This window comes from Phocoena phocoena, chromosome 7 (genome assembly GCF_963924675.1).
Source record: "Phocoena phocoena chromosome 7, mPhoPho1.1, whole genome shotgun sequence".
Taxonomy (NCBI): Eukaryota; Metazoa; Chordata; class Mammalia; order Artiodactyla; family Phocoenidae; genus Phocoena; species Phocoena phocoena.
The window spans coordinates 1,236,668-1,260,567 of record NC_089225.1 but is presented as its reverse complement, the minus strand read 5'-3'; the positions used below and the strand labels follow the sequence as shown (position 1 = coordinate 1,260,567).

At 36.3% G+C, this 23,900-nt stretch overlaps 1 protein-coding gene across 1 annotated transcript in view; it reads left to right on the top strand.

The window, feature by feature from the left end:
- The window catches only part of PTPN4 (protein tyrosine phosphatase non-receptor type 4), a 143,672-nt gene that overhangs the window by 47,720 nt on the left and 72,052 nt on the right, over positions 1–23,900 (top strand). Inside the window, exons 5-9 of the mRNA XM_065880030.1 lie at positions 4,351–4,395; positions 4,652–4,704; positions 5,068–5,188; positions 7,792–7,879; positions 18,916–19,004. Coding sequence (XP_065736102.1) covers positions 4,351–4,395; positions 4,652–4,704; positions 5,068–5,188; positions 7,792–7,879; positions 18,916–19,004 — 396 coding nt within the window. The remainder of the gene's footprint in view (positions 1–4,350; positions 4,396–4,651; positions 4,705–5,067; positions 5,189–7,791; positions 7,880–18,915; positions 19,005–23,900) is intronic.

The following is a 23,900-nucleotide window of genomic DNA, read 5'->3' as shown; positions in this document are numbered from 1 at the left end:
CTAACTGAAGTAATTAGATGATGCTGCAGTTGTATTCAAGGCATTCTGCATAGTGAGAATTGTCTGCTGTTTTTTTTTCTTGTAAAAATATATTCTATATATACGTTATTTCCATGGAGGTGGACATAGGCTTTATAAACTGTACACCGTTAAGTGTAGGAGTGCTGCACTTTACGGAGCACTGCAGGCATCTTTGTAAAGGGAGTTGGCAGAGCGCACTAGCACGTTCAGGCCTGTAAATGCCCCCTCTACTGGCCGTTGTAGGTCTAGTAATTTACAGCTGATTTTGTTGTCCCTTCTACTTGACAAAGTACACACAAGAATGACCCAGATGAGTGTTTTGGTAGTGTGTAAATGTTAGGTGAACTGTTTAAGGTGGAAATAGTGGGGAGTAATCACAGTGTGGTAACTGTCATTGTTTAAAAAAACCTGAGTGATGACCTTGTGTATTGCTTGAAAGACAGAATTAGTAATTAGTTTTTTAAAAAAAAGACAGAGTTAAAAATTAGCATATTATACCTTCCATAAGATATAAGAATATAGGTAACACTATATTCAGAATTACTCTGAAAGATGGGCACCAAATTAAAAACCCACACCTAAAGTCACCTGTAGGTAGGCTCCTAGATGGTAATGTATTGGTTACCCTTTAGAATACTGGGGTGAAGTGGAGAAACAAAGAACTTTTGAGAGTCCTTTTCTGTGTGTTTGTTGAGGGTCAGGGTGTCACCTTTCTTCTAACAGGAGAACTCAGGAATATAGATCTGGGATTAGGCAGTCCTAACATTTGACCCTAATAACGTCCAACCTAATTTATCTTGAAAAGCCAAGTTGTATCATATAAATATTTAGTTTAATATTGTAGCTCTTAGTCAGGTTTTGTTGTTGTTGTTAAATAATTAAAATAACAAGATCTTTTATCTCAAATAATTCTCAGTGGAGTCAAACTTGCCGTAATTTTGGAGGAACTTCAAGGAAACTACTCTCAATTACTGAAAATTGTGAATTATAAAGGATTTTAAAATGCATTTTTTTTTTTCTTCGGTACGCGGGCCTCTCACTGTTGTGGCCTCTCCTGTTGCGGAGCACAGGCTCCGGACACGCAGGCTCAGCAGCCGTGCCTCACGGGCCCATCCGCTCCACGTCATGTGGGATCCTCCCGGACCGGGGCACGAACCCGTGTCCCCTGCATCGGCAGGTGGACTCTCAACCACTGCGCCACCAGGAAAGCCCAAAATGCATTTTTTACTAGTACTTGTAACTTGAAATCAAGTAACAAAGTATTCCATAATATATATTTATGTAATTAGATTTTTAAATTATAAGAAATATTTGTAAATAAAAGACCAATAATTTTTAATTGGATTTCTAATGTATTTACTGCTTATGAAAAGTTTGTTCACATAAGCAATTAAAATATTGTCAGTTGTAGCCATATTCATAATTTATTTCACTCAGAAAACTGTCTTTAAATTTCTTAATGAGCTTGAATGTGTTGGTTCTTTTATGGCCTGTGTTGAAGACATAACCAAGGAATAAATGTGTCTCACTGATAATTAAAGTCAAACTATCTTCATGAAGTAGAATAAAGTAAAATCATGTTTGGTAGAAACTGAGGAATTGTGCTGTCCATCAGTCTAGAATATTATCTTTGTTCTCCCTAGAAATAATGCATTATTTCAAAAATCCTTTATAATGGAATGTCCTGGAACCTTGTAACTGGCGTTGCTTGGTAAAATGGAGTGAAGGGCCGATTATATTTTTATCACCATTGTGTACATCAAGGATTCTCTACCCTGATTACAAGTTAGAATCACTTACGGGGAGCTTTAAAACGTGCTGATGCTTTGGCAACACCCCTGGAAACTGATTTAATAGGTCTCAGATGGGACCTGGGCATAGGCTTCCAGGTGATTCCACGGTTAAAAAATACTCCTTTAAAACTTTAGTGCCTGGGTAGCCTTCTTGTTATGGTCATGATCAATAGTAGGATACCCTTAGCCACAGTTAGCGGCTAAATTTTAAGGACCAGTTTAAACCCCACAAAACAAGAAATTACTGCTACACCTCCTTGCCTTGAGATTCTATTTTGGATTAGTGGTAAAAAAAAGAAAGTAGTTACAGACCTTTTGTCAGGTTAAATGTCATTTGTATTAACAGGTGCTGGCGTAATTAGAATTGGCATTTTCTTAGGAGTCATCAGAATACAAATGACATTTCTTTCATATCTTTTTAGTGCTTAGGTCTACTCAGTACATAATAGGTGTTTAGTGCATGGTATGTTATTGTATTTTTTTTTACAGCTTAAACATATTTCTGCATTTAGCTCAATCATTATTAATCTACCTTAAAGGTCTTAATTGTCTTTAAAAAGTGGGCTTTTATCACCATATTTAGGGCCCCTGGGATACATATACCAGGCAAGTGATGTTACTTCCTTTTTACAAATAGAGAAGCTAAGGCTCCACCCAATTTTAAGTAATTTGCCAAAGATCACAGGCTGGTTTAGCTTAGGACTTTTAATTCCAGTTTCTGCTCTATCAGTCCTTACTGCTCAGTGTGTAAATCAAATTCAGGAAACATCGGTGTTATTTGTGTAGGATTTACAATATTATGTCAAGGATATACACATTTCAATCCTAACTGTAAAACTTTCCCACCAGGGACTTCCCTGGTGGTCCAGTGGGTAAGACTCCAAGCTCCCAATGCAGGGGACCTGGGTTCGATCCCTGGGCAGGGACTAGATCCCACATGCCACAACTAAGAGTCCACATTGCCACAACTAAAGATTCTGCATGCCGCATTGAAGATCCCAGGTTTCACAACAGAGACTCGGCACAGCCTAAATAAGTAAATATTTTTTAAAAAAAAGGACTTTCCCACCAGAAACCTTTAACTTTTAATTATGAAGCCAAGTAGGCCAGATAGAAATATGTTGTCTTGGATTGAGTACATAGATAATAGTGTAATACTATGTATTAAGCCTAACAGAGCGTTTATATACTTCATTCATTAATATATGAAGCCAGGGTATTTGTATCAGCTTTTTTTATCTGATTCTCTGAAAACCTTAATTACATTCTTTGGTAATTTGACTATTGTCAAGGAACTCTTTAATGACTTTAATCAGCTAAACAACTAAAATTTTAAATAATTTTTGGCTCTTGGAGTATGTGAACTTTTTTTAGTTGGGTGAAATGAAGGTCTTAAGATTCTCTGTTTAAACATTAAAAGCCACAAAATTTTATCTTCTGTCAACATGATACAGCACAGGGGACTTTACCCAGGCATTGATAAATCTATGAAGGGATGACTACCCACTAGCAAGGACAGAGGGGAGTGCCATCTTGTAAGCAACTTCAGCAGTCTTGTTACAGGATACTTACATTTTTGTTGGTTTTAAAGGAAATTGGGTACTTGGCAATTTTAATAGTAGAGCAATAGTAGGGAATGGAACTTACCTTTTTTTTCTTTTTTCTGTTTTTTTTTTTTTTTTTGATCAAAGAGAGCTTTCTTAACCCAAATGAAGATGGAAAGTGCTTTTCTACAATTAGCAGCTTCCTGCTGCCTGATGATACGGTGATCAACACATAGGCCTGTCCTTGCAGCTGGCTTCCTGGCTCAGCTGAAAGTGATTTTCTTTAGTTGGTCTCTAGTGTTGCTACTGTCAGCTCTTCTGTGTCTCTGACTTAAGTTTTCTGTGCTTCCCAGTTCTACTTTCTGCATACACCAATCTTTAGAGTATTTGTTTTTTTGGGGGGGAGGGCTCTGCATTGGGTCTTCATTGCTGCGTGCGGGCTTTCTCTAGTTGCGGTGAGCAAGGGCTACTCTTGGTTGTGTGTGGGCTTCTCGTTATGGTGGCTTCTCTTGTTGCGGAGCATGGGCTCTAGGCACGTGGGCTTCAGTAGTTGTGGCACGCAGGCTCAGTAGTTGTGGCACACGGGCTTAGTTGCTCCGTGGCATGTGGGATCTTCCCAGACCAGGGTTCGAACCCGTGTCCCCTGCATTGGCAGGCGGATTCTTAACCATTGCACCACTCAGGGAAATCCCACTTTAGAGTATTTCTCCCTAATCTCCCTCAGTCATGTAATTCTTCAATTCGTGAAAGTTTTATAATAGAAGCTAGGGAAACAAAATATAAGTATCAAATTTCATTTATCAAAGAATTCTAAATGTTTGGATTCATGTATTTATGAAAGTTTATTTTAAAATATCTTTACGTGGGCTAGTATGCATATTATAAAAGCAAATACTTAAATATTTCAGTTTTATTTGTTAATGTAAATATACAGTTTTTAAAACTCTAAATGTTATAATTCCAGTAAACGCTATCTTTTTTTTTTTTTTAAGGTACCAGTATTTCTTGCAAATCAAACAAGACATACTTACTGGAAGGTGAGCTGTTTTAAGTTTTTAGTAATGGGCTTTAAAAATACTTCCAATTCTGTATTAAGTAGTTCATGATCATTGCAAACAGATTATCTACTGAAAGATGGCTACATGTAGCATGAATTCCTTTCATCAGATAAGTTCATTACTTAATAGTTAAAATGTAAGTCACACAGAAACTTCAAGTGTGAATAGTATAATATAAATTATATTGCTTTTAAAATTATTGTGTTTAACCTTGAGTTATTTTCTGTTTTATTAGATTGCCCTGTCCTTATAACACTGCTGCTCTTTTGGCTTCATTTGCTGTTCAGTGTAAGTATCAGTCCACCTTTGGGCCAAATAGCATGTGATTGCATGGTCTCTGTTGGTAGTATGGCCTTTAATGTATGAGTTATTTAAACATATGTTACTATGCAGAAAAAAGTGACTACACAGAAAGTGTAATGAAACATCCAATTAGTTAGCACTTACTTTGATTCCTGAAAATAATTTTTCTGAAGTTGTTTAAGACCTAGGAGAACATTAAATGCATTGTTATAATTTGCTTAAATGGTAACAGTAGAAACAAATATTTTACTTCCAGAAATATAAAGGAATTCTTGACATTGCTGATTTGGCTATAAAACTTGAAAAATGTGTTTATTGAAGTGTGAATATTTTCTTTCCATTTATTAGCTGAACTTGGAGACTACAATCAATCAGAAAACTTGCCAGGCTACCTCTCAGATTATTCTTTCATTCCTAATCAACCTCAAGATTTTGAAAAAGAAATTGCAAAATTACATCAGCAACATACGTAAGGATTTACTTACTTTTCTGCTTACTTGATAAACTTCTTAAGGGCATCTTTTCTAGAGAAATGTTTTAAATTATTTCTAATGTGATTACTTAATATAGAATAGTTACTATTATATAAAATAGTATGATTACTGTAAAGAAATGTAGGTAATCTATACTAAAAAAAATCATAGACTATATGAGGCTTGTTTTCATGTCTGTTAAGAAACACAAAGCTGTATGTAAACAGACATGTATTGGCTATTATACAAAGTCGCCAGTTCTTTAAGAAGGAATTTTAGAATATTAATAATATGTTCACAATATACAGTTCAATCTACTTAGCAATTCTTTCTTAGTTTTTAGCTGTGTGAAAGGAATCAATTCTGTTTGGTAATGAGCCAAGAGAAGAAAAGGAACTTTATGTAGTACTAAATTAATAAAAATAAAATTCTTTGAAAATAGAAGCATTTTTTCATTTATAACAATATTCAACTTTGATATTTTATGAGTCTGATTTTCTGTGACATGAGTTTTCAAGAAGAGGTTTATCGCTTGGAATAGAAAATTGTATTGTTTCTTGGTTCAGAGTTCAGTTTTGCTTTACCATACAATTCAAAATACTCATGGAGGAACTAAGGCAGTGTTACATATTGGCTGAGAATCTGAACTAGACTCTAAGAATCTGAGCCAGACTCATTTGGCCTCGTTTGAAATTCTGATGAGGCTACTTTACTTACAATCTTGTAACCTCAGCCGAATCACTCTATGTCTGTTTCTGTTTCCTTACATGTAAATTGGGGATGATAAAACTATCTACCTCTGGTGTTATTATAAGGATTAAGTGAGTTTATATATACAAAGTACTCAGAACAGTGCTTGGCACATAGTAAGCACTGAAGAAATATTAGCTCTTATTAATAAGGAGACTCACTTTCATTCGGTAATGGCCCATGTGTCTACAACATGTTGGCAAACTATGGCATGTTGCCTCCTTTTGCGTGGTCTACGAGCTAATAAAAATGGTTTGTACATTTGAAATAGTTGAAGAAAATCAAAAGAAGAAGAACATTTTGTGGCACATGAAATTTTGAGAAATTCTACTTTCAGTGTCCTTACGTGAACAGTCATTGGAACACAGATTCCCTCATTGGCCTACACATTGTCTGTGGCTGTGTTCACGTAACAGCAGAGCTGAATTGTTGCAGCAGAGGCCATATGGCCTGAAAGCCTGAAGTGCTTACCAGCCAGCTCTTTCCAGTAAAGGTTTGCGGACCCTAATCTAAAACAAGATTAATGAGTGAGAATTTTAACAGACCGGCTTCATGTGGTATGGGGGCTGTTGTGGTCTAAAAGCAAATGCCACTTATTATGAAAGTTCTACACATTGCATATCTGAACCAAGGGTTTGAAGATAAACCAGATTTTTAAAAAAAATTTACCAATAATGACAAGTCTGTTCTGTCAGGAAAAAGTTTGTACATTTCACAAGGTATTTATTATATATTTCTATTTGCTTTAAAGAAATGGTTCTGCAAATTTTTAAAGAAAGAAAAAATAGAATCATCCAGTTTATAATGCAGGAGGGTGGGGAAGAAAGTAGAGTATTTATTTAACTTAATTGAATTTTATAGAAAACTGAAGTATATCTCCTTTTTTTGAGGAATCCCATTTTTATGATCATACATTGGCAGGCTGCTTACTCCCTGATATCATTCATGAATGAAGGGTGATATCTTTGCATTTTTAATTTGTTGCTTTTGCTCTGCTATAGCCTGATAATATCAGATAACCAAGGTTGTTAGAACTATATATAATATAGCCTCTTTAAAGGCTTTGCATTTACAGTAGTAGTTCTCAAACTTGTGTTCATAAGAATCACCTGGAATATTTCTTAAATATAAACAATTTGGACCCATTTATTCTATATCAGTTTCTAAAGAACAGTACATCTGAAACTACCTGTGATGAAAGACCAGTTTTCCCCTCAGTCTCTCATGGAATGATGCTTCTGAAAAATATAATGAAAATGAATTACTAGAAAAATAAAATAGAGAAATAAACAAAGGCATAAAAAATTAACAAGTACTTTTTTGTTGTTAGATGCAACAGACATAAAATTACTCTGCCGAAGTGCTACAAAAGGCTGACACTCTCAATTTCTCTTCTTGTTATGAGTCAACACCTGTCTGTGCACCACACCCTGAGAAGCCCTGCTCCAGAGCTCGCCCCAGAGACTGCATGTGTCAGAAGCACCCTGTGTGATTACAATGCACATATGGAGAGTAGACCAAATTTCGAAAAATATTTGTTTTAAGTTAAGTCTGAGAGTGGCTTTTTTTTAAGTTAAGTCTGAGAATAGCTTAGAACTTTAAAAAGCTGGTGCATTCTTGTGTTTCTGGAAAATAAGAAAATATTCTACAAAGTAATAATTTGTGTTACGGAAAATGTACCTTCCAGAAAAGTTAGTTGTTACTGCACAGAACTAAGAGGAGTGCCCGTGCACATGGCGTTTTGTAAAATAGTCAATCAGAATGCTGGAAAGTTTCAGACAAATCGCCTTTTTGTAATTTGGTCATATCTGTGATCGTTATAATTTTTAACCTAATGATGTTTTTACAGAGGCTTATCTCCTGCAGAAGCAGAATTTAATTACCTGAACACAGCACGTACCTTAGAACTCTATGGAGTTGAATTCCACTATGCAAGGGTAAGTGAAGAAAATGCATTTTGATATTGTTGAGTTAGGCACCATTATTCAGCAAAAAAAATCTTTAATGCCCTGATAGGATTAGGCAACAAATGGAACAGTGAGTGCTGCCAGCATAGTCGCACTGAAAATTTCCTCTGAATATAAGTATTTTCACAGTTACAATCACTTAAGATTCAATACCTGACAAGAAGAGTGGGTGAAGTGGATTTTTCATGTTATTTTTCTTCAAGGTAGTGTTTTATGTTATAAGGATAATTTTTGCTGACCATAAGAGACAGTACCTTTAGAATTTTTATTTTGCAAAATAAAAACTGTTACAGTGGGCTTCCCTGGTGGTGCAGTGGTTAAGAATCTGCCTGCCAATTCAGGGGACACGGGTTTGAGCCCTGATCCAGGAAGATCCCACATGCCCCGGAGCAACTAAGCCCGTGCGCCACAACTACTGAGCCTGTACTGTAGAGCCCGCGAGCTACAGCTACTGAAGCCTGTGCGCCGAGGGCCCATGCTCCCAACAAGAGGAGCCACCGCAATGAGAAGCCTGCACACCGCAACAAAGAGTAGCTCCTGCTTGCCGCAACTAGAGAAAGCCTGCGCACAGCAAAGGCCCAATGCAGCCAAAAATAAATAAATTAATAAATTTAAAAAACAAAAAAAAAAAACTGTTACAGGAAAAGTAATTTGAATTTTTAACTTTTATGAAATCATTATCATAAAAGATGCTTTCACCTCACTGAGGCCTGTATTACTACACTCCTTTCATCATTTAGTAACATCATTTAAAATTTTTATTTATAAAGCACAAAATCAGTTGTATTTACATATTTTGGTTGCCCCTCTGCCATTCCTTTGTTGGGATGGAATTCTATAATCACTGGCTTTTCCTGTACAACACCAACTTTTTTTTTCTTTTTTTTTTTGGAGGAGATAAAGCTTTTATTTAGTTTATTTTTTATACAGTGGGTTCTTATTAGTTATCTGTTTTATACATATTAGTGTATATATGTCAATCCCAGTCTCCCAATTCATCCCATCACCATCCTCCCTGACTTCTTTTTCATTGTGTCAATTTGCTGCTTCCAAAAGACTGTTATCCTCCTGCCATAAGCATATTTGCGAGTGACTGTCCTTCATTGTGCGTCTCTTCACCTAGATTCCTTCTCATGATTGTTTCATCAAGAGATTATATTCCTTTAGAAGTACCTGAAGTACAGCTATTCTCTATACCTAAAGAAAAGTGGAATTATAGGTAATCATCAGTTTAATTGGTGATAGGTTTTATATTTTCTTGGGACAAACTGCTAAGCCTAATATGGATCCCAGCCTGAAAGGGAGTTAAGTTTTCCTTAGATAGTTATTTTTAATTTATTTTAACATATAGACATATGCAGACCCATTCCTTTTCAAAAACCAAATGACTTGCTTTCCTCACATGACTGGATCTGGTAATTCTGAGCATTTGTGACTTGGAAGTCTGTCTGGTTCCATTTAAAATGTGTAAGTCTCCCTTGAACTTCTTGTGTTCTTTAGAATGGGCCCTTCACCATCCCTCCCTCTTTGCGGGCTATTACTTTTGAACGTGATTCTCCAAAGGTAACGTAGTGGTCACTAGATTTTGTTTTTATTATAGTACAGTCTAAAACAAATGGAACTTTAAATATGTGCACTAGACTATGGTTAACAGTAAAAAAGATCACTAAAATCAGTCATTTTAGTGCTAAACAGTTTTCTAAAGGTGGTTTAGACTGCTGTTATCATTGACTGCTGTCAATATAATACAAAGAATCTTAGACTTTTTTTAACTTAAGTGACATGGCTGGATCTCATACATAATTAACCATATCATTATTTATTGATTTGTTTAAGTTATGTTTTTTTATTGTTTAAATTAGTAGATTGTAAAACTCTTTCTCAGAAAGCCATAAATGTAGAGTGCCAAATTAAAGGAATTTAAATTTTAAATATTTTGTACAGACCAAATAAAAAAAACCCCACAAAATAACCCAGCTAGGAAAAGGTGTTTCTGCTGTATGTGGATATGGAGAACTTCAGAAAATGTGCAAATGTTCAGTGAACATGAAGGGAAGTTTTGTAGCCTCAGGAACAAAAAGGACAAAAGGTAGAGGGGAGAGGACACATAAAGAAATTACTTAAGTTTTAATTGAATATCACAAGCAAAAGTATGTTTGAAATAATATTTTATTGAAAAGCAAGGTAAGATCTTTTCTCTCTGCCTCCAGAATGTAGGCTGAAAAAATTAGAGTCGAACTAAGTTATTTATAGCAATCTGCAAGATGCAAATAAGTCTTAGAACCGTCATAGCAGTGCATCTGTTATGTGCCTTGCACAGTGTTGGCACTAAGGATGACTTAGTGAACAAAACATCAATTAGCCCTGCCCTCATGGAGCTCACAAGATAGTGAGGGGAAAGAATTAGAGCATGTATGAACAGTTAAGTATTTGAGAATATGAAGGGGCAAGTACAGAATGCCATGGGACCCTGTGGCAGGAACTTCTAATCCAGCCTGGGAGCAGAGGGTAGGGAAGCCTTCTTAGTAGTAATTTACTGAAGCCAGAAAAGTTAATAAGAACTAGCCAAGGGAGTAGTTTTCACCATAGAGCCATCAGGATGAAGGAAGACCGGGAATCAAGAGAGAACATGGCCTATTTGACAAAACAAAAACATTTAGTACGCCTGCAAGATTATATGAATAAGGGAAAAGGAAACTGTGGAAAAGAAAAGAATGAAGGACAGCTTCAGGATAAAAAGGAAAGAAGAAAAGATTTGAAGGGGCTTCCCTGGTGGCGCAGTGGTTGAGAATCTGCCTGCCAATGCAGGGGACACGGGTTCGAGCCCTGGCCCGGGAAGATCCCACATGCCGCAGAGCAGCTAGGCTCGTGTGCCACAGCTACTGAGCCTGTGCTTTGGAGCCCGTGAGCCACAACTACTGAGCCCGCGTGCCGCAACTACTGAAGCCCGCGCGCCTAGAGCCCGTGCTCCACAACGAGGGAAGCCACTGCAATGAGAAGCCTGCGCACCGCCACGAGGAGTGGCCCCCGCTCGCCGCAACTGGAGGGAGCCGGCGTGCAGCAACGAAGACCCAACACAGCCAAAAAAAAAAACCCAAAAGATTTGAGGGCAGGGAGCGTGGGAATATTTGTTTCTTAAAATAACATCGTAAATGGATTTTTTCCTTGGTGTTCAGTTGTATGAGTTTTTAACACGTGTAGGTTTATGCAACCACAAATAGAAACAGAGCAGTTCCATCACCGCCACCCCCCACGCCACCCCAAAAAAATACACTGGCTTGTGCTGCCCAGCCTCCTACTGGTAAGTCCACCCTCATACTTACCCCCGGTTCCTGGCAACCCTGGTCTGTTGCCCGACTCCATAGTTTGTCTTTTCCAAAATGTCTTATAAATGGAATCCTGCAGTATGTAATCTTTTGAGACTGGCTTCTTTTACTTACAGTAATGCATTTGGGATTTATTGTAGGTACTGTGTAGTTCAGTAGTTCATGCCTTTTATTGCTGAATTGTATTCAGTTATATGGATGTACCATGGTTTGTTTCTCCTTTCACCCACTGAAGGACATCTGGGTCGTTTCCAGTATTTTTTGTTTTGTTTTGTTTTGTTATTAATAGGCCTACTGCAAACATTCATTTATAGGTTTTTGTGTGAATTTAAGTTCTCATTTCTGTAGGGTAATAATCCCAAAGTGGGATTTCTGGGTCATATAACAAGTGTATACTTAGCTTTATATGAAATTATGGAATTGTTTTCTAGACTGACTGAACCACTTTGCATCCCCACCAGCATCTTTGCAAGTTCCAATTGTTTTAGATCCTTTTAGCATGTGGTACTGTTTTGTTTCTTTTTAAGCTTTTCTGATAGGTGTGTTTTATCTCATCATGGTTTTACTTTGCATTTCCCTAATGACTAATGATGTTGGGTATCATATCTTTTCTTTGATGAATGTCTGTTCAGGTGTTTTTCCCATTATTCTTTTCTTTTTTTACTCTTGTGTTTTGAGAACTCTTTATATATTCTAGATACACTTTTTTTGTTGGATATGTGATTTGCAGATATTTTCCCCACTCTTTGTTTTGCCCTTTTGTTCTCTTAACAATGTCTGTCACAGAGCAAAAGAAAGTGATAGATTCTCATACCCCTTATTCAATCACTGATGGAACAGACATTTTAAAAATCAGCATAATATAGATTTTAGCAACATAGCAAACTGTAGAACACTGTATCTGACAAGTTTGGAGTACATATTATTTTTAAATATGCAGAATATAATTTCTGTTCATGGTGCATTTAAGCTAAAAACAATAACAAAACGATGACTTTAAAAATCCTCCGAGTATTTGGAAATTAAGAAATACACTTCTAAACAAGCCATGGGTACAAATACTATCATTATTTCTACCCAACAGCCTCTGTGCACTGCTCTCAGACTCACCTAGAAAGAATAATAATTAGTTACCCCTAAGTTTGTGGTTAGGATCAATTGATAACAGATATCAAATTAATCTTGAAAATATAAAATAATTTGAACATATTAAATTAATACCAAGGAACATTGTGGGAGCTAAATTTAAATATTTATAAAGAATTTCTGACCTCTAAAAATGGAAGAAGCACTATCTCAGGAGTAATTGTTGGCCTAAGTAACTTGTTAAATGAATGGCTTGAGGGCTCACTAAATTCCTATCATCTTTACTAGAAAATCAGTCAATATTTATTACACTGTGAGAGTGGAATAAAATAGCATAATAGAGCTATACGATATCTATACCGTAGATCTTCAAGTTTAATCTCTGTTTTATAAAGAAGTTAGCATGGTATAAACTCTTTGTTTTCCTAAGAAACTGATTCCTGGTTATCTAGATGTAAATGTAATCACAGAAGGCTTGGCCTTAGGTTTTTGTTAGGTATAGGATGCTCTAAATTGACCCTAAAACAGTTCTACCCAAGTTTTGGGCTTAATTGTGAATATCTTATTTCCATAGGTGTTTGTAATAATGATGAAGATAATTCTACTGAAAAATAACTTTTGCCCTTCAAAGTTTCAAGAAAAGGAAAGCTTAATGATGCTATTTTGATTATTCATTTATTCATTCAGTGAACATTTATTGAGCACCTTCTATGTTACAAGTCCTGTTTATAGACACCATGGATACAGCAGTGAGTAGATAAAATCCTACCCTCATGAAGCTTGCGTTCCAGTGGGCAAGACAGACTATAAGCAAATAATTGAGTATCTTAGAGTACATAGTATGTGATTCCATGGAAGTAAAGTTCAAGAATAGGCAAAATACCAGTCTATATCAGCAGAAGTCAGAACAACAGTTCCCTCTGCAGAGGTGTTACTAGCTGGGAGGCTCCTGAGGGAGCCTTTTGGGATTTGGAAAAATGTATATGTTGGTTTGTGGTGGTTACATGTCAGTGTATATACTCAAGTTATGCAAGTTGTAACATTTTGAGTTGTACACTTAAGGTTTGTGCATTTTACTGTATATTCTACTCAGTTTTCTTATGATTAATTAAAAGGTAATATATCAGATTGTGATAGATGCTGTGGAGAAAAATTAAGGTGAGAAAGGGGAGTGAGACAATCAAAAATGGGATATCAGAGAAGGCCTTCTGAGAAGGTGAACAGACGTTGGGGAGTTGTGCAGATATCCGTGGGGACAATGTTCTAAGCGGAAGAAACGGCAATAAAAGGCCATGAAATAGTGTGCTTTGCACCTCAAGGAACAGCAAAGTTCCATACCAAACAGTATGGCCGGTACAGTGAACTGGAGTGGAGCGTATTGACAAGGTCCAGGTGGACCAGGGCTTTGTAAGAATTTTACAGACTTTGGCTTTTAATTATAAGCAAGGCCAGTTGAGGGTTTGAGGAGATAAAAGACATGGTGTGATTTACATTTTTTTTTAACTTTTTTTGGCCGCGTCGTGTGTCTTGCGGGATTTTAGTTCCCTGACCAGGGATCGAACCTGGGCCCCTGCAGTGGAAGCGTGAAGTCCTAACCACTGGACCGCCAGGGAAGTTACCCGGTCTACATGTATTTTGAATATGGAAGTGACAGCACTGACTGATGTATTGGCTCTAGGGTGTGAGAGAAAAAGGATTCAAGGAATGATTCTAACGTTTTGGCCTGAACAACTACAAGGATGGAGTAACTTCAGTAATTTGTAACAATCAGAGAGAAGCAGATTTGAGAGGGTGGGTCAGGAGCTAGTCTTGGGACATGCAATTTTAGAAGACTTTTATCAATCGAAATGAAGGAAGGCAGGCAATTCAGTATATGGAACTGGAGTTCAGAGGCGAGGTCTGGACTAGAGCCATACATTTGGGAATTGTCAGCTTACAGATAATATTTAAAGCCGTGACATGGGAGCACTGAAGGAACATAGCTAGTAGCAATTGAAGATTAGAGGTCCTCAGAGCTGGAACACTTCAAATTTTAAAGGTTAGATGAGGAAGAAATAGCCATTTAGATAGAAAGAACGCCTTTCAAAAAGAATGCCTTTCTTTCTGTCAGACACTTGTGTGTCTTTGAAGCCAGGTGAATCAGGCGTGGTCAACTATGTCAGATGAGCATTGGATTAGAAATGTGGAAGTTATTGTAATATTACCAGTATTGACTTTGTAATAGCAATTTTGGAGCTATTGTGATGGCCAAAGGCTGATTGATTAGAGAATATTCAAGAAAGACTGAGAACAGTAATTTTGAGAGATTTTACTGTACAGGTTACAGATAATAATCACAGGAAACACCTTTATAGCATTTACTATCTGCCTGACAATCTTCTTAGGGCTTATGTATATTAATCTCATTTAATCCTTAAAACAGCCCTGTGAAGTAAGAGTATTATCATCCTTACTCTCCAGATGAGGAAAATGAGACACAGAGAAGTTAACTAATTTAATCATATGATATCTGTTTCTGTTTTCAGGTTCTTCAAAAACCTTGTTTTTAACCTGCATATATTTGAGGACTTTTGGACATATTTGTTTGAATAATCAAATAATTTAAAAATATAATCCCTTGAAACAGAGAAAAGAATCTCAATAGAGCTATATATATGATTTCATCTGTGTCACCCTAAAATATTCAGATCACACAGTGATTTTCCATTTTCTGCTATGTGCTTTTTACTCATCAGGACCTGTCTAGACATAGCTTTATTTTTTTCTTTCCCCTTTTTGATTCTTCTGTATCTTTATGAAAGTATCAGTAGGTCATTACTTGTATTCACTTTCATTGAATAATTTGAGAGCACGTAACACTGTTAGACCTATATAGGGCACACAGAAATATTTTTTTAATTATTAATGAGTGTGTATTATGGCTAACTTTATACCTAACTACATGAAAAATATACAAACAATAATTTTAAACTAATGATATATATAGGGGAAAATCATAAAGCGAAAAGGTAAAAGTGAAAACAATTTCAACATATTACAGAAAGTTTTTTAGTATTCATATTTTATAAAGAGTTCCCACAATAGAGTAGTTTTTTAAAACATATAAGTAGAAATACAGGAAAAACAGAGATGAGCATGTTGAAGTATAACTTGGTATAACCCCTTTGGAGTGCAAATACTGATATGAATATAATATTTGACCACTTCCATTTCTCTGACTCCACCCTTTTTATAGAGGTGTTTTAAATAATGTGTTCAAGGATTTTTATTACAGCATTGTTTGTAATATTAAAAATTTAGAAATCTCTAAATGAGTCAACAGAAATGGTTAAGAAATTATGATAAATCCATATTTTGGAATAATATGCAGCAGTTAAAACTGATGAGTTAGAGGTATATATATTGATATGAAAAGATATCTACAAAATGCTAAGTGCAAAAGAAAAATTACGCAATAATATTTCCCAGTTTTTGTTGATTAAAGAAATTGTGTGGTTATAAATACTACATATTTATATTTTGTATATATAAACAAAGATCTAGAGAAATATACAGTGGTCCCCCCTTATCCATGGTTTGTGTTTCTGCAGTTTGTTACCTGAGCTCAACTGTGGTCTGAAGATACTAAATGGAAAATTTTAGTGGCTTTGTGTTATTATTGTATTCTTACCGTGTGACTGCAGAGAGACTAGAATGGTTAAGTGGTCCCAGCGACTTAGTGGAGAGTAGAACTGTGGTCTCCACCAGAAAGGAGGGGAGGGCACACTGCAGGGCAGCGTGAATGGACAGTTGAGGCATGGGTAGAGAATATTAGAATATCTGTTCACAGTCCTCCGAAATCTCATCCTGTTTACATTGCTGCTTTTTAACATGTTGTAAAATAAAGCACATACACCTGTGTGTATATCTTAGTGAACATCTTTGTAAATACTACGCAGGTCAGCAGTAGGCTTTAGCCAGCCATTCCAGAAACGCTTTTTATACACTGTACCAATCATAGCCCCTTCCTACATTGTTCTTCTGTGGTTTTATCACACAGTGTGCCTTCCTGGATACTAAAATTTGGTCTTGCTTTTTATTTGTTTGTTTTAACTGAATGACTTTAAATGTCTTTTAATCCCTTCTTCCCTTACCGTTCCTTAGAATTTTCTTGTTAAAGAACTGCACCATTTCACCTGTAGTTTCACATAGTCTGGACTTTGCTGATTACATATTCATGGTACAATTCAGTACATTCTACAGGGCTAATGAAGTTTTCACAGAGAAGGTGGACTTGATCTAGACTTTGGTTAGGTTTGATTTGATTCATCAGAGAGACATGAAGAGATGAGAACAGCATTAATTAAAACATGTAATTATGGGTACTCAAAACACGTGGAATGGCCTGATGGGAAGCAGGTTTTTACTAATTATAAAGGGGGAAATGAAATGGGATGGGGTGGTCGTTTCAGTGCCAAGCTAAACAGCGGAGATATTTTCCTACAGATAATAGAGGTCCATTCATTTCACAAATGGGTAGGCCTTTCTACATCTAAAAACCTGAAAGGGCGCAAAACAAAGGCCCTGCACTTTGCTACTTAGGTTCTAGTGAAGAAGAGAAAAAATAAACAGATTAAACAAGTCAATGTATAGCGTTATATTAGATAGTAATAAGTGATAAGAAAAGCATAAAATAAGGTGGTCAGCGTTCGTTTTTCTGTACACTGGAATTAATAGCATTTGTATCCATAAAGGACGTAATACTTATTTTCTTGGTTCTCTTGCCCAACTCTGGCAGTACCTTGGGAACTGATACTTCAGTCTAGATAACTATGATTTGAGAAGTTGATAGCTATATAGATAGCTATAATTTGAGAATTTGAATTCCTAGATATCCCTGCAGTGTTTTTTAACGTTTTTCTACCAACATAGCAGCCTGACTGCTTTACATATTTATTGAGTTTTTCCATATCTCTTTAATGGCATTCGTTCTTCTCAAGTGCTTGGTGGCCCTTGGTTGTATACTCCTTTCGTATTTGTGATTCCTACTTCACTTGGTCACACGTGATGTTTGTCCTTACTGTGGCCTGTTTTAGGTGCTGGAGGAGGGAAGGAAGGAACTGCCAGGTAGAATGTGCCTATAGTTTGCTTTTTCAGTTTGGGGTTCTCCATGCCTTTTGGGGATCACTCTATTCCTGTCCCCAGTATCCACACTTGCTCCACACTTGTAGACAGGCTGCACACACTTCTGTGTCCTGTAGCTCAGTCTAGATTGTAGGGTTGATAGGACCTAATTATCTTCCTGCCCCTACCTGATCATCCTGACGGCAGTTTGAGGCTTCCCCTTGGGCTGCGGTTTTCTGGAATTATTTTCTCTCCATAAATCTTATCTTATCCACTTTGTCTTCACAGACTCCTCAAAATGTCTGCCCCACTGATTACATACCTTTCAGTGTTATGGATTGTTTTCAAGTGTTAGGGATTTTTTCTGTTTTCGTATATCTTCTCTGATGTTTTATGAGATTGGGAGCAGAAGGAATAAGCAGAGCGTATATCAAGTCGCCGTCTGTGAGGCCGGACCTGCCATCTTGCTTCACACTTCTGATTGACGTCCTTTAAACAGTGATTTAAGACTCTGATAATAGTGTGCAGTGGTGCTGGTTATTGCAAAAGAAAAGGAGCAGCCAGACAAATTAACATACACTGCTGTGTTTGGCCACTTACTACACGTTAGCTTACCTAACAGGCTAATTTAGTAATATTTAATTAGAAATTATTGAAACTACATTTTAAAGGTGTTTTCCTAGGGAGACAATTACAAAATCTTGATTATATTTTCATTAATTAGTTCTATCTTCTGATCACATAAATGCTAGGGATAAAAGCATTATTGCTATATTAGTTTGCCTGTAGTATATTTCAAGTCAAGAAGCAGAGCTATTTCAAGACTGATTAGCAGCTGAGGAAAGTTTTAATTCCACTCATTCTCTTAATAGTGCAGGTCAGCTGTTCACGTTGGATCAGTCAGCATGAGAACTCACCCATCAAAGCACAATTCAAATTTCCTTCTCAGGAGCCTTCCAGACTCTCCAGCAATTGTCCCCACTCTGTACTCCCATAATGTTTTTGTTGTATTATGTCTGTTACAGAACTTCTCATTGTATTGGAAATATTATTTTATTACAGGTTGCCCTTCACCAAACTCTGAACTCCAGGTTTTATTCACTTTTGCAATCCTACCACCATATTTACACAGTAATTGGACCTTAATAGTTTTAGAAATGGAAAGATGGGTACTAACTTGTCATTCTATAAGATGAGAAGGTCTTTGATTTTCTATATCAAAGAGTCAGTCCCATTTATAAACTGTGGGAAATCCTGAAATCATTTTTGCTTTAGATTAATAAATTTTAATAATGCAACGTTTAAGTTTGATTTGAAGTATGTCCTTTATTTTTATGATGTAACAGTTACCATATGGATTTGTAAATATTCAGTTAACTGTTGTCTTTGATGAAATGTCACACTGTGTAAAAAAAACTAATCATATTTTAAAAATATATCTTAACAGTTTATTTTAGATTTGCCATTTTCTTTTTTTGTTGTTTTTTGAAGGATCAAAGTAACAATGAAATTATGATTGGAGTGATGTCAGGAGGAATTCTGATTTATAAGAACAGAGTACGAATGAATACCTTTCCATGGTAAGAACTTCCATCAGTACTTTTGCTTTTACCATTATATTACCGAATACAATTCATATTAAAGAAAGTGGTTGTTGAGCTATTTAATGTTGTCATACAACTTTGTCCCACTTACTTGGAATCTACCAGAAGATACCTATTAAAATAATTGAATTATTTGTTTCCGAAGTGTCTTAGTTTAAAGAAAATACTACTTTGCGAATTTTTCTCTTAGTCTCTAAATCTGTACTGTAGTGTAATAGCTAATATTGTCATATTTACTCTGCGTCTCACGCTGTGCCAGTTGTTTTGAATACAGTACTTCACTTAAATGCATTCAGTGGGTGCTAGTTTATTACTTGGAACATGGGCATGGTTGCTGCAACAAAGGCCCCTTATTACAGTGGTTTAAATTGGTACTGGGAAAGTATGGTGGCTCCATGGGGCTTAAAACTCATGTTTCTTTTGTGTTATTGCTCTGCTGTCCTTAGCATGCTGTGCTTATCCTCATCGCCCAGTGCCTCACTCACCATCACTCCTATATCCCAAAGTGAGGAAGAAGGAGAGGCAGCATCTGCCATTTCCCTTTAAGGGGATAACTTGAAAACTGTAAAAATCATATTGATCACATATCCCTTGTATGAATATCATATAAGTAACTCGGGTTTTTAAAAATAAACACAATGATTTTCTCTAGGAGAAGAAGCAAATACAAAAGAAATATATTGTATCAATCTGTTTCTCTTTATATCTCCTAAAAGAATTGGTCCAGATTTTTCAATATCTCATTATTATTTAATAGGTTTTTGTAATTAGTCACTTATATAACACTAATAGAAATATGATAACTGACGGAAGCTATTATTTTAGAAAATTGCCACAATTACGTTGAGAAAATAAACATAAATTTCCCCAGTAGGTCACTATCTAGGAAAACATGAAATACAAAATATAAAATTGATGAAATGACCTTCATCAAAATTAGATATTTTTGCTCTCCAGAAGACACTGTAAAGAAAATGAAAAGGCAAAAACAGTCTTTTATAAAATACATATTTGATAAAGGACTTATCAAAAGACTGTAACGGACTCCTATAGCTCAGTAATAAGACAACTTGATTAAAAAGAATAGGCGAAATATGTGAATAGATACTTCCCCCAAAGGAGATATACAGATGGCAAGTAAGTACACAAAAAGATGCTCAGTCATTAGTGAAACGCAGATTAAAACCACAGTGAACTATTACTGTTCACCCACTACAATAGTTCCAATTGAAAAGAATGATAATACCAAGTAATGACAAGGAAGCAAAGCACCTAGAAATCTCATATATTGCTGGTGGGAATGCAAACTAGTAGACCAACTTTGGAAAACAGTTTGGTATTTCTTCAAAGTTAAACAGATTTACCATATAATCTGGCAATTCTATTCCTAGATATTTACCCAAGAGAACTGAAAATACAAGTTCGTATAAAGATTTGCACACTGTGTTCATAGCTGTATTATTCATAACAGCACAAAACAGAATTCCAGATGTCCAGAATTCCAGATGTTGGTGAAAGGACAAGCAGATTACACTTGCAGTGGAATACTGTTTAGCAGTGAAAGAAATGAACTGTTTTACACACTAAACAATATGGGGGAGCCTCCCCTCAAAACATTATGCTAAGTGTAAGAAGCCTGACAAAAGATGATGTACTCTTTGTTTCTATTTATATGAAATTCCTGAGAACACAGAGTATAAAGACAGCAGACCCTTGGTTGCCATTGGAACATTTTCAGGTGATGGAAATTGTTACATGGTGGTTTGGGTGGGTGGTAGTTACACAGCTGAATACATTTGTCAAAACTCATTGATTTGTTTGCCTAAAATAGGGATATTTCATTTTATATATAAATTATACCTCTATAAAGCTCATAAAAGAAAGTCAAAGGTCATTTAGTGTTTCATCTCACATCTTTTAAGTTCTTCCTGTATAATTCAAATTGTGTTATGTTCAGAGGAGAATACAAAACAGTTCAAGACATAGTCCTTGCCTAAAAGTGGGCACATAAAAATTAATTACAAAACATAATAAGACGATTTGTAACTTAAATGCTTCAGAAGAGAGAGTTACAATTGTTGACTTTCATAATGGTAAATGTGCATCAATTTTAATACTTTTCTGATTTTACTAAAGACAGTTAAAAATATTTTTTATTAGTTGTACATTTTCTATGAATGTCAAAATCAGAAATAAATTCTTTTCAGGTGATGTGGTTAAAATGATAATCTAAATTTTTCTGTATTTTCAAAATTTTACAATAAGCATTCTAGAAGAGTTTTTGACAAATTACTTTGGAAACACCAAGGATATAATTTCACTAGGGAAAATTGTAATGGCCCTATGGTATTTGAGATGGTTTTTAAAGGATGAATAGAAATTTCTTCAGTGAGGAGGAAGTATGGAAGAGGTATGTGTGTATAGAGGATTCAGTCAGGGAATTCAGGGTAAAGGTACCAAACATTTGTAGGAGCCTAATAGTGAGGAAGGACGTGGCAAGTTGAGGAGATGATGGGATATTTGGTTTGATTTTTTTTTTTTTCAGTTGTCTTCACTGAGGACAGAAGCAAGGGCACAAGAATTTAAGATGTAATAATGTTGCTTAGGAGAGAAATTAGATTCAGATTGTGAAGGATCTTATATATTCCGTATGCTGAGGAGTTGGTATATTATTTTATTATTAAATATTCTTGAAGGTAGTTTCATGTTGAGAAATAGAACTCATGTTTATAAGTCTTTATCACACAAGTTAGGTTAAAAAGAACAATGTGAGCATTTAAGATATTGATTGGAAAATACTATATAGTATTACTTTAAATTTTTATTTTCCAGAATTAAACTAAAGAGATGGGATTTAAAGTTGTTAAAGCTACTAGACCTACATCATCCTGGAACATAAGGATTTCTTCTGATCCTAACTACTCATAGCAGTACATACTACAACATTAGGAGTACGTTTATACATATACCACAAATTGCCATGATTTAGGATCCAATATCAATTGATTTCCAAAGAAAATCAGTCATTAAGTTGTGTGAAAATCATCAAATACATGGTTTACTTTTAGTTCTTAAAGTATGGATCTATTTTCACAAAAGCAACATACTTCTTATTAATACTACATGTGAATAAGGGACCATTTCAGCCTCATCATCTTTATTCAAATTAGTGTTCATAGAATTGCCATTGCCCTTAAATTGATATTTTAGCCAAGTATTGTGGAAGTCTCCTTGAGGAAATCATAAAAATCACTTGATAAAAATGGAATATGATTACAGCTCGGAATTACCAAATTTCTACACGAATAAAGAGTTTTGAGTAAAGGTGGAAGTTTAGAGCTGATAGTTTTATAAGATTAATAAGGTAGGAAAAAAATCACTCGTGGATTTTAATGCATTTTATCTGTACCTTATAACCCTGCAACTTGGGTGTTGTTAGCATTGTTTTTATGGATAAGGAGTGAGAAATGCCAGAGAAGCTGACTGGGCCAGTGTTAACAAGTATGATGAGTATGAAGCAGAGCTTTAAATAAACCTGGGTCTTTCAGTTTCTGAAACACTAGCTTCTCACTTACCTCTTCTCTCAAAATTAGAGCTATGTGTAGAAAAAGTAATGTTCCATGTAATAGATTCCCTCATTTCTTTCCACATATGGTTATCCCTAAATTATCCAGTTCAAGTTCATACTTTTAAACTGTTGAATACTGAATTGGGAGTTACTTGGATTCTGTAATTAGACTTCATTAAAATTAATGCTCATCAAAAAACATCATTAGTAAAATGAAAAAGGAAGGAGAGAGTTCTGGTTCCCAGTCCAGCAGGTAAAGACTTTGGAAGTTGTCACCCCTGTCCTCACAAGAAAAAAAAAAAAAACTGAAAAAACTCAAAATCAGCAACTCTTTTCAGATCCCTCAGAGAATTGAGGACACAGGGCATACTTACTGCCCCTCTGAAAACTGGAGAGACAGGTGAATACAAGGCATGACAACTTACCAGGACTAGAAACCACCGCTACAGCCACCCCTGGTAGGAGTACATGCAGGGTGATTGACAGATTGCTGGAGATGGAGCAGAGACTAGCTTGGACTAAGTTACTTAGGAAGGACCCCTCGTTCTCATGAGTTTTACTACCAGGCACCCCACCAGGATCTCAGGGCGACGATTGGAGAAAAATCCGCTTGTGTTCGAAGGGCAGGGGATGGAAGTTGAGCAGGAAAGTAACCGTTTTGAAATATGCTCAGAGCTTTCTGCTCTCCTTAACAAAGATCTGCCCTCAAGGAAATCTATTTTACCAATACTTAACCAACATGGGTTTTACCAGAGCCTAGCCAAGGTGGGGGAAGGGAAGTACCCATTTCCAGCCCTCTCTGTACTTCCTGCTTCAGCTAGGGAGGGCTGAGCTGACGGGCACCGAAGGGTGCAGCCAAGGGGCCCAGACCACTAAACCCGAGACCTAATCACAGGATTAAAGACGAGTTCCTCCCCAGCCCCAGACTTAACTGACACATCACCAGGGCTCCTGTGTAATAACAAAGCATCACAACTTAAGTCACTGCAAAGCTCAGGCTAATTAAGGACTGTCTTGGGAAACCCAAAGACCACAGGAGAGACAGAAACCAGGATAGTAGAGCAAATAGCCTCAAGTGCCTGCCTCAGAGACTGTTCCTTTGGAACGGTCACAATTTGATTGAATTTGCTCCTGAAGCAGTTCATGGCCCAGGGCGCTGCTGAAAATAATAGAGCAGTGTGTTGGCAGTTAGAGGAGTTCTCAGCTGGGTGTGGTTTTTGAGAGACTGGGATGACTAGTACCCCTGGTCATCTCAGTATTCCTGTGGGCACACCCAGAGCTGTGCTTTCCTGAAGAGCAACAGC